The sequence below is a fragment of the Balaenoptera ricei genome, chromosome 20 (assembly GCF_028023285.1).
Source record: "Balaenoptera ricei isolate mBalRic1 chromosome 20, mBalRic1.hap2, whole genome shotgun sequence".
In the NCBI taxonomy this organism is placed as follows: domain Eukaryota; kingdom Metazoa; phylum Chordata; class Mammalia; order Artiodactyla; family Balaenopteridae; genus Balaenoptera; species Balaenoptera ricei.
This window is the reverse complement of record NC_082658.1, coordinates 47,581,372-47,593,452: the sequence shown is the minus strand read 5'-3', so window position 1 is coordinate 47,593,452 and position 12,081 is coordinate 47,581,372. Positions and strand designations below refer to the sequence as shown.

At 38.0% G+C, this 12,081-nt stretch overlaps 1 protein-coding gene across 3 annotated transcripts in view; it reads right to left on the bottom strand.

The window, feature by feature from the left end:
• The window catches only part of NLK (nemo like kinase), a 147,772-nt gene that overhangs the window by 12,012 nt on the left and 123,679 nt on the right, over positions 1-12,081 (bottom strand). For all 3 annotated transcript variants that reach the window (XR_009499572.1, XM_059907458.1, XM_059907457.1), the window contains exons 6-7: positions 7,580-7,789; positions 4,345-4,446 (exon numbers count right to left, since the gene is read on the bottom strand). Coding sequence is in view for 2 of the 3 variants with exons in the window: in XM_059907458.1 (XP_059763441.1) it covers positions 4,345-4,446; positions 7,580-7,789 (312 nt within the window). In the remaining variant the exon portion in view is untranslated. The remainder of the gene's footprint in view (positions 1-4,344; positions 4,447-7,579; positions 7,790-12,081) is intronic.

The following is a 12,081-nucleotide window of genomic DNA, read 5'->3' as shown; positions in this document are numbered from 1 at the left end:
GGTTGGGGAATTAAGATCCCCCATGCTGTGGGGTGCGACCAAAGAAAAAAAACCCCCAAAACCCATATATATATATATATTTGTAGACCAATTTACTACTCCTTGATGCATTTACATGTTTTCCTGCTAAAAATATGTAAATCTATGGCAGCTCTGAAATTATTTGTATTGGTCAAGATAAAGGAGGGGGGATTGTGGAGAGCATGGGGAGAGGTTTTAACTTACAATTTACATATATTTTCCATAATAACTTTTTTATTGTGTAAAATGAAGTAATTTGATATTCTTAAAAGATTCCGATTCTTGGTTTGACGGTGAATAGCTGTGCTTTTTTTCACTGGCTTGTGCAGGATGGCAGCCAAATTCCAGTCAGTTTTTACTGACCAAAATGTCTCTCCATAAGCAATTCTTTTCTTTCCACTCTCAAAGTGAATCTACCCCTCATCCCATTTTTGTGGTGCAGGCAGGTTATAGGGAAGGGAACACTGGAATAAGTACTAGAAGACGCGGCTTCAAATTCTATCTCTGCCATCACTAGACTCAGATAAGTCACGTGAACCTTGGCTTTCTCATCCATTAGACTGCACAAGTACAGACCTGCTGACCTACCACCATCACTGCTGATCATCTAACATCCACCAAGTGCCAGGCCCTGAGCTAGGTGCTGGGACAACAAAGATGAATAACACCTCTCTGTGGGCAAGGAAAACATAAACAAACAGTTCCAGAGGCCACTGAATAGAGGATATAAGACAAATTAGAAGGCAAAATTTACGACTCAAGGACAACTGGGTATGGGATGGGGAGCTTGTGAAAATCAAGAGTGGATGTTTAAGGCTACCTGAAATTTTTAAAATCCACCCCCCCAGTATTATCTTTCTTTACAGAAGTATACCCCAACAAATACACTAAAACTAAGCCTAAGTTTCATTTCAGCCTAAACAGTCATTTGATATGCTTTCTCCTTTCCTGTGTTTATATTATATATGCAAGTTAAAAAGAGGGACAGAGAAAAAGAGTCAGTTCACTCATGCCAGTACCTCTCCAGAATGACACCCATTAATAATTTAGCATTGGCTCCACAGGAAAGATGCAATACTAGAAATGCTGCATTTCTAATTCCATTTTCTTCCCCTCTAATTTACCAGCCATTATGCCCGGGCAAGAGGCCCTAGATGGTATATGCCACAGTCATCATGAGCCAACTGCAGAGTGTGGTCACCCCGGCAGCATCGGCCAGGCTGCACAAGGCCTGTTAGATGTTCCTGATAGTCTTCACCCGGCAGCAGAGAAGCTGAGCTCCTCAGTCAGCAGCGTTAATTGAGTTGCACCATGCGCGGTGCACTCTAGTAAGCATTCTTGGGGTTATACAAAAGAAACCCCCAACTGAAACATAAGAAGTTTGAATTGAATGAACTCTCTACCATACTCTGAGTCCCTTAACTGTAAGATAAGGTCCCTGTCAGGGGACAGGACCATTTTCACCTCAATGAAAATATTTTACCTACTTCTGACACAATTAGCTGAGAACAATCTGAGGAATGATGAAGATCTAAACCTTATAAGAGATGAACAAAGGGACTAAGGGCTGATAAGAGACTTTTCAATCCTATCAAAACGGCGGTGCCTCAACAAGTATCTGCTTTAATAGATCCCTGGGCCATGGCAGCTAAGATTTTGAGTTGTGGAAAAGAGATAATAAATTAAAAATGCCATATAGTGTTCTTGTCTGCCCCCCTGACTGCCCCTGTTTCCTGACTTTAAGGGAACCACTCCCTTTCTCACTCTCAGATCAAGTGGTTTGGCTGGGCTTGATTTCAATCTCTGAACTCCAAGGATGGGCACCTGACCCACGCCTGGCCAATCATATGGTATATTCCCCTGAGCACCACGACTGGTTCCAGGATGGGCACACAGTTAATACAGGTCAGGAACATACAATGGAATGGATAAACTAACACACACCTCCAATCTGTTTATCCCTATCTACCTTTATTAACTGGGATAGAAAAGACCCATTTTTTTTTAGCTTCTCTTGCCATCTCGGAGGCCACATATCACATAGTTCTGGACAACGACATATAAGCAAAGGTTTGCTAGGCAGGCTTCTGGGAAAACTTCTGCTTTCCCGATAAAAGGAGCAGATAGTGCTAGTTCTCCCTCTTTCCTCCATTTTTTTCCTTTGAATATGGATATGATTTCTGGACAAGCTACAGTCATTTTGTGACCATGAGGCAATAGGCAAGAGACTATGAAGTCAATATTCTAAAGATGGCAGAGCAGAGAGAAAGGAAAAAACTAAATCCTCTATGACATAATTGAGCTGCTGTGCCATCACCAGACTGCCTACCTCTGGGACTTCATGATATGAGGAAAAAAATAAACTTCTATTTCTTTAAACCATTGTAAGCAAGGTTTTCTATTACTCATAACCAAATACATTCCTAATGGAATCAGAGACCTTCCAAATATTTTTATGGCTATTTGGGAAAGCTCTTTCCTGAGGATTGATATGCTAATAGAACGCAGGGCTGGACTACTGGTTCCATTTTTGCAAACACACGGGGGAAAGCCTGTCTGAAAATGAAGCCACCACATAGGAAAACAGAACAGAAGAGAGTCAGATTCCTGGCATGAAACATCACTTGACTACCTGAATCCAGCAGAGCCTGAAGTCAGTGGAAGCTCAAGACTTTTCAGTTATATGAGCCAGTAAGTTCCCTTTTTTGCTTAAGTCAGTTTTAACTGTCTCAGTGGAAAGAGTCCTGACTGATGCCACATGCAAGTACGTATCTTAACCAACACAAGTATATTAATTTGAGGCAGTAATCTGTGACTTTAGGAAGATAGCCAATAAGGTTCTCCTTCTGTATATATATATTTTTTATAAAGTCCCAACAAATAATAGTACATATTTCTGTTTGTACAAATTATGTAAATAAATGCATAGAAAAATATGTCTGGAAAGACACTCTAAAATTAATCCAGAGGAGACTAGGATGGCGTGGGGATAGCTATGGATGACTAAATCTCTGTAAAATTTTTATTTTACATGTACTCACATATTACTTGCATATATACAAACAAAATTTTAAAAAACTGCTTTGAAGGTATATGTGCCAGGTATTGATAAATTAGTTTAATATTCCCTATACTGGCCAGTAAACTGAACATAACAGATCTTGTTAGTTCTTTCTATTTATATAGAACCTTCCTCTAGGTTAAGACTTACTGTGCTCTTCTAAGGGAGTTAGGGCCCAAATGATTCTATACTTCTAAACTAAATGCAACAGAAGGACATAACCAGCAGGGGGCTATTTAAAATACCAGCACCTACATCTCTAGTAGTAAATCTACATTTACTAGTTCGGGCTGGTTTTAGAAGATAACACACTTTACCCATTGCCCTTTTTGCCTGTGAAAATGGAAGCTCCGGAATCACTAGAATCACAGAGAGGGAACCACAAGGGAAAGGTAAGGCCTTGACCAAATGTCTGGCAGGTAATTTGAGAGGACTGTCAAACTCAGTCTGTCATTTGGTCTATCAATTATATCAACCAGATCTTCTAATGATCAATCAGATCATCTAAATGCCCAGTTTAAAAGAAAGCAAGGCAAAGCCCAGGAAAATTAGTTGCCGAGTCTTCCTGTTCAAGCCTTCTCTCTTCTGTTTCGGTTTGTTGTTCCTAGGAAAAGTATTCCCCTTACTCACTCTTCACATCATTAAGCTGTTTTGTCCAAAGGAGATTAGGAAAGTGCTTCTAAAAAATGCTGCTAAATCGACAGGGTGGAGATAATAACCATCTTGTCTTTCTCAGCAGTGACTTGGCTGGTTGCAAGTAATATTGATCAGTGCAAATCTGGCAATCTCTCTTCATACTTCTTTTCTAACAACATTCACATCTGATTCTGTGTTAGTGGCAAGAGTGCAATAGAAACAGCTTCACATTCCTGGCTGGAATAAGAGATACCAGGTATTTCGGCTCAGTATGTGGAAAGGATATCTTGAGTATACATGCACTAGGTTATGGTACTGAGGTCAAAGCTCCACCCCCAGTAACTTTTCCCGGACACATCAAAAACCAGGAGACAAAAGCCAGGGGTCATTTATTAGCAAAGGTGCTACAAAAATATTTACTATTTCCTATAGCATTGGGAATTACTATATTCTATTGGGTTTGACAAATATTTGAACATTTTCTTACTTATGGCCATGACATAAAAAAATTAATAAAACCTACAAGTAATGCTTTTGTTTAAAAATTCTCATTTCATGATTCTGTTGGAAGAAAACTCTGCCCAAACAGATGGTTACCAGATACAGAGCCCTTCTTCTCCTCTTACCTGTTTATGAGGACCCCTGAGTATGTGTGCCTTAGCACCTTCACAAGCTGTCCTCATTGCTTCCAGTGATGGTGTGCCCAAGAGATCTGTGATCAAATCCAACTATGAGGAAACACGAAGTACAGATGGATAGTAAGCTCATGGAAACAACATTTCATTACTCTTCAATCACAGCGTTAGAGATGAGGACCAAATTCGGGGGAAAAGAACATTAAGGCAAGTTCCAGATTAACTGGTAGGAGCCTCTACTTTCACTTTCTGGCCTTTTTTTAAAAAAAAAAAAACAGATAAATGTTTATTAGCAATCCATAAGATACAAATAGAGAAAATAATTTTGGCAAGCATGGCATTCTAAGGCTATAGTAATTTAGGGTCTGCATCTGCCTGCCCCGTGTCTTGATACCGCAGCCTCTATGATCCTTGTAGAAACGAACTGCTCTCTCAGTGATGGCTAATGACTATTCTGTTCAAACAGCTAATCAATGGATTCTGATGCTTCAAACGGATTCAGGCTCATCAAGGAGCTAATCCAAACCAGGCAGCTGTGATTTAGTAAATACTCAGAACATTCACACCTGAAATAAAAGCTAAGTTTGGGCCAGTGCAGACCCTTTACATTCTAGTTATGCTAGAAATCTCTTATACTGGCGAAAAACCATGTGATTTAGAAAACTATGACACCGCATAAGGCCACACCTAATTAGCTGTGCACAATAAAGGAGACCAATAAAAATGGTCTTCTCACAAACAAGTCTTTGGAGGTAGCAAACTACCTTAACAATTTTCTTTAGTGCTATGATTGTTCTAATTTCATAACCCAATTAGCAATAACATTTCATTCTAATTCCTCCAGGATGGAAAGTTCTTATCCAGAGAATACTTATTTTCCTGGTTCTGGGGTTGCCAAATACAAAGCACTATTTTCTGCACTTAACTAAGCTATGGGGTAGCCATCAGTATCACTGCCCTCCAGGATAATGGAGATTCTCAAGTAGCCTGTTTTGCACAGAATAAAAGATCTCTATATAAAAGCTCTTTGGGAAAAGTGTGTCGGCGATACTTTTGGACCTCTAACAACTACACTAAAGGCCGAAGGAAATGACTGGCTCATGAAAACAAATGGAAATATTGAGAAAGTTGTCTAAAATGGGTCAGACCTATGGATGAGAAACATTTTTATGAAGTCTGCTGGTACTACAGTACATAGGGTATTTATTTCTCGAAGATAAAAGAGAAAATGCTACAGAAAATATCTACTTCCACTCAGAAGTTAGACTCTTTTTTCATTTTAGATCTTGATTTCTCACTCCAAAATACACTGATGACTGATAGATGTGAAGGAGACTTCAGCGGCTACATCAGACTGGCAAACTCAAGACCTATGTTATTTCTCTAGAAAATGAGATATTTGAATCCCGTTCCAGTTGCTTCACACTTTCCTTTGTACATTCTTTTCAGCAGCAACCCAAGATCCTTGTTCAATATATAGTATTTGAACAACATCTTAATTTTTACTTAAGCTTTTCTGTATGGCAGCTTATGTCCAGATATGACATATCATCTTACAGGTAAGTCTGTTAAACTCTACCTTCCAAAGAAATTGAATAGTAAAGTGAATATTATCAATAGTATCCAACATTAGATTATATATGATAATTTTTTATCACCAGGATCAATTTTTCAAGATGTAAACTTAAACAAAAAGACTGAATGTATAGCACAGAAATAAATTTAAATGTTGATCAGAGCATATATAGTTTCTAATGTATCAGTTAACAATTCTTGGTAGATAGAGCATAAAGGAAATAATTTCACTTTTGGTCAAGTGCATGAATTATTTACAAAGATACACAATAGTTAGGGTGATCTTTTAAAACGTGATCAATCAAATCTTAACACTCCCTTGCTCAAAACCCTTGCTCAAAAACAGAGAGCTTTCCATCACACTTTGGATCGAATAAAATCCAAAGTTCTTATCAGGTCTCCATGGTCAGGCTCTTTCTCTGTGACCTCATCTCTTACATACTTTTCCTTAATCAAGCCATCCCTCCAACACGCCACACTTGTTCCTGCCTCAAAGGGCTTTGTTATACTGGTTGTCCCTTTTGTCCCAGGTATGCTCCTGGCCTCACCTCTGTCCAGGCACCTTCTGGTTGTCCCTTTTCCTGGAATAATTCTTCCCGGTATCTTGCTCCCTCATTTCACTTGGGTCACTCCTCAAATGTTACCCTTCAAAGAGTCCTTTAGCACTGCTCTGCTCCATCATCATTCTCTATCCCTAACCTGGTTTAATTTTTTCTTCATAGAATTTATCATTACTTGGGATATTTATTGGTATACTTATTTTCTATCTCATGTGAAAGTTTCACAAAGCTTTGTCTTATTTATGGCTGTATCCCTCACACCCTGGCACACCACGACCACCAACATAACTGCTAACATTGCCTAAGTGCTTACTAGACCCCAGGCCTTACTTTCAGCTTTACCACTTCATTTAATCTGCAAAACAATCCTCAGGAACAGTTTAACTTGCCCAAAATTTGATAGATAGCAAATGGCAGAGCTAGGATTTGAACCCACCAATTTGATTCTACGGCCTGACTCATCATTGTTACGTTATTCTCACGCAAAAAATATTGTTAAAATTTATGAATAAAAAATACTTAGCAATTACCCCAAAGAAAATATGGGTAGTAATGAATTAGCTATAAAGACAGACAGTTAAAGTATAATATCATGAACGGTTTCCTAAAGCTACAGTTTAATCAGCTCCTGATGTTCTCTGCCACATTTAAATATTTTAGCTCAATAAAGGTTAGAAAGGGTTTCTAAATGTTCATAAAGAAGTCAACACTTAAAATTTATATTCTAAGCACAAAGTGTAAGTACATTAAGTCACCAAATACATTTTCATGTCAGATCCATTCAGTTAGAAAGAACAGAGGCCCTCTAACCACTGAAGATTACACCTGTGCAAACTGTTACATCGGAGTCCGCTGCCATGCATCAGTGCGTGTAATAAAGTCAACATTCCCTCTAATAGGCTTGTAAGTTGCAAAATCAATCTCTCTGTAATCTTCAACTTCATAACTTTCTGAATTTTAAGTGAACTTGAATTTGCTAAAAGCAATTTAGACAGTACAATGAATAAGCCCAAGACATATGTGCAAGATGGTTTTTCCTTTAAATCTGTAACAGAATTGAAAAGCTCCTAAAGCCTCAAGTGAAATCATACCTGCTGAATGGGACTCTGTGCCTGAAACAGTATTCTTCGTCCTAGTAGTTCTGCAAAGATACATCCGACAGACCAGATGTCAATAGCATTGCTGTAATGACGGCTGCCCATCAGGATTTCCGGAGCCCGATAATACTGAGTAACAACTTCCTGAGTCATGTGACGGGATTCATCTAATTCTTCCACTCTGGCCAATCCAAAATCACAAATCTAAATAGAAAAGATTATCAAAATATTGTCAAACAAATATATTTACAAGTGAAAAAGTAAAACAAAATAACAAAAAACTAAAATCTTGATAGACCTCTGAACTTTGAAAAGTTTTCAATGATATAGGTAGAGTATATTTGTGTCAATATAATTTGATCTTATTTGGATGAAAGGGAAGAAAAGTCTCAAACTTCCATATTTCTATACAAAATGATGTATTATAAAGATATGCTTTTCACTTTTTATCTGTTTTCAATTGTAACTAACTAAACAAACAAAAAGCAGCTGAATGCATACTTCTAGGTTTAATGAACAAATCAAGCTAATTTATTTTCAAGGCTGGCTTATGGAGGAAGATATTACAAGGAAAATCTTGAAGACCTCCTGAGCTAACTATGTTCACTATCTTTTTTTTGTTTGTTTGTTTTTGGCCGCACCACATGGCTTGCAGGATCTTGGCTCCCCCGACCAGAGATGGAACCTGGGGCCCCGGCAGTGAAAGCGCCAAGTCCTAACCACGGGACTGGAGGAAATTCCCATGTGTTCACTATCTCAATGGAATATATATGGTAAAATTTCTTTAAAGCTACGGGTTTCAAACGGAGTCCTGCTGAATCCAGTTCTGAGGAGGTACTTCAGGAGTTCCGTAAACATTTTACCTAAACCTCACATGTATCTATTTAAAATACACACTCAAATGTGTGACTATGTCAAAATGTAGCACACTGTAGAATACCAATGCTAACAGGTTCCTTCATTTCTTCACACCATAAACATTTAATTAATTGAGTGCCTGTTATATTTTAGACAGTATGCTAGAACTTGGAGACATAATGGTAAATGAGAAAGACTGGTTAATTTACATGCAGACCTAGGAATAAATCTTTTCTTGCTCTTTCTGTTTAAGTGAAAAATATTCGGAGGTTGCAAGGTGAGCTGTTAGTAAATAGCAGCAGTGCCACCACCAGCAACTTCTGCTTATTTTCAGGAATTAAGATTTTCTTGATACTGGGCAACCAAAACAAAAACTGGGAGCACTGAGGATAAGAGAGGAATGACCATCTAAGCTCCAGTGTTCTCACTGATTAACTCTGAGCCAATATTATAAGGGACAAAATAACACTTTTTATCTGTCTTCTAAGTTGAGGTCCCAGCGTAATATTTCATTTGAAAAAAGGGTCTGGAGGCTTAAAAAAATTTGAAAACCACTGCTTTAAAGAAAACAAATTTTACCCCTAATTTTTGGCAATCCTCTCTTTTTATCTTGAATGTATTATGTCTGGTCACATCAAATGAATTCATGTTTGTATGTGGGGATGAAGAAGTATAAAGCCAACATCTTTAAAGCTTAAAAATGAAAGTAAATTTCCAGACCACACAGAAAAAACTATACCAAAAAGGAAAAAAAGGCATATGTTGTTTATCAAATCCTCCCAAAGGCCAGTGTTCAAATAACACATAATATTTAAAAACTCTATTGCTTGGCCAAAAAATTTTAGGATATCTTTTAAAACAAAATAAAACTAAAGGAAAGAACTTAAATCCACTTTATTTTTCTTGTATTTATACTAAAACAAAACAAAACAAAACAAAAAAAACCAACCACCTACCCAGCAGAAAATGTTTTCTCTTATAAAACAGATCTGGAATCATTTTTGGCAATTTATCTGGAAGACAGGCTAAATTCAAAGTAAGAAGCTTATATGGTCAGATAACCAAAAAGATATTGCGATTTCCAGCAAAATTATCTGTTTTGTGCCTAACAGTAAACAAAATATATTCACAATCTGAAAGGATGTTAATTTAAAAAAGATGTTTTATCATAATTATTTTCTATGCATTTTTACATTTGAAAAGAGAGAATTAGCATCAGTAGACTGGCACTCTACTCTGGCTTTTAAAAGTAGGCTGCTAAGACAAGTTAAAGGAACAGAGCAAAATTTCAATTTGTTCTGATCTGTATGTTGTTTATTCATAAATGACATTTTCTTTTAGTTACTCATTCATGTAGCCAGAGGTTACAATACCATAATGATTTGGAAAATGGACTGCAAGCAGTTAATGGCATCAAGCATGACAGATTCTACACAAATGCTTTGTGAAGTTCTCCAACCAGAAACTGAAATAAGAAGAAACTGGCTTAAATTGTCATAAAGTGATTTGGTCTGAATAGGACAAAGAATTCCTGACTATAAGGTTTAAAAAAAAAAAACAAAAAAAAAACCAAAACAGGATTTATTTATTTATTTATTTATTTATAAAATCTTTACTTATTTATTTTTGGCTGTGCTGGGTCTTCATTGCTGTGCGCGGGCTTCTCACTGCAGTGGCTTCTCTTGTTGTGGAGCATGGGCTCTAGGTGCACGGGCTTCAGCAGTTGCAGCACGCAGGCTCAGTAGTTGTAGCTCGTGGGCTCTAGAGCGCAGGCTCAACAGTTGTGGTGCACGGGCTTAGTTGCTCCACGGCATGTGGGATCTTCCTGGACCAGGGCTCGAACCCGTGTCCCCTGCATTGGCAGGCGGATTCTTAACCACTGCACCACCAGGGAAGTCCCTGACTATAACGTTCTTAATTTTTTTTTTTTAAGAATTAAAATAGCTTATGGGGATAGGTTACAGCTCTTATTTTTTTATTTTTATTTAAAAATATTTATTTATTTAGCTGCGCCGGGTCTTAGTTGCCACGTGCAGGATCTAGTTCCCTGACCAGGGATTGAACCCAGGCCCCCTGCACTGGGGGCGTGGCGTCTTAATCACTGGACCACCAGGGAAGTCCCTACAGCTCTTTTTTTTTTTTTTTTTTAAATTTTATTTATTTATTTATGGCTGTGTTGGGTCTTCGTTTCTGTGCGAGGGCTTTCTCTAGTTGTGGCAAGTGGGGGCCACTCTTCATCGCGGTGCGCGGGCCTCTCACTGTCGCGGCCTCTCTTGTTGCAGAGCACAAGCTCCAGACGCGCAGGCTCAGTAGCTGTGGCTCACGGGCTTAGTTGCTCCGCGGCATGTGGGATCTTCCCAGACCAGGGCACGAACCCGTGTCCCCTGCATTGGCAGGCAGATTCTCAACCACTGCGCCACCAGGGAAGCCCCTACAGCTCTTTTTAAAAAGTGAAAAGGTGGCAGGGGAATGAACTCAATGACCTATAGAAGGAATATTTACTTCAGTGGTTTTTGGGACAATTAATTTTCTGTGGAAACAACAAAAGAATGAACTACAATATTAGTTGTTTTCAGGGAAGATATGAAAAATAGGTGTTTTAAATCTTTCTAGAGTTAAAACAGGAACAGAGTTCTTCAAGGATAGAGTGAAGGGAAATTTTTTATTCAAAAGCAGTATAACACATCAGCTTTTGAAGAAAATTGGCCCGCAGTTTAAAGAAAGCATTTAAGATAAAAGTGAAACTCATTTATATACTTGGTTTTAAGGTTTAGTTTAACTGCCAACAAGCTAAGTACTAATGACAGTCTTGATTATGTTTAAAATAAGACAACACTTATAAACAGTTCTTTTCTTTTTCAAATATATCAGTTGAAATGTTAAGAATATTTACTGTAGACTGAAGCACCATATAATACTTTAGCCACTCATAAAATAAAAGGAATTTTAATTTGCTTACACAGAGATGACTCAGCTCTAGGAAGGCCCTTATCTCTAATTTCTATGATAGGGAAAAATATGGTGGGCTCCTCACTATTTAGGAGTTCTGCTAATACACATCTCTATTAGGGGTAGGGTATATGTGCACATGTGGATTCTGCTATTTGTGAGCCACTCTAACAAAAGACAATGGGGTGGGGATGGTACTGGGGTAAGAATAAAAAACTGAAATTGACATCTTGAGATTTGCGGGCTGCTAACCATAATAAATCCTGTAATCAATACCCTTTCAGAGGGATAACTGAGAATTGGCTACTGTATACCGTGGAAATACATTTGACCCTTTCCTGGCTTAGTATTTTCACTTTTAAATGTTTCTACTTCCCTACTTTGCTGCCTCAGTCACACAGCATATAAAAATGTTAGCTGTGCAAAAACATAGACAGTCTTCTTAAAAGCCACACTTGATTCTTACGTAAGTAGAAGCTTACTGGTCTTCCAATCTTTCTTCCGATATACACTTCCTTTATAAGGGAACAATCTGAAAAGAAATCACCTTCTCTATTCTTATTTCTAGTCACACTGCAATTCCAATTCCAATGTTTCCAAAACATGTGCAAAATATCACGAAGAAACCATGAGCCAAGACTACAAGTTAGTTACTATGTCCATGACTAGTGATATTGCTAGATATTGCT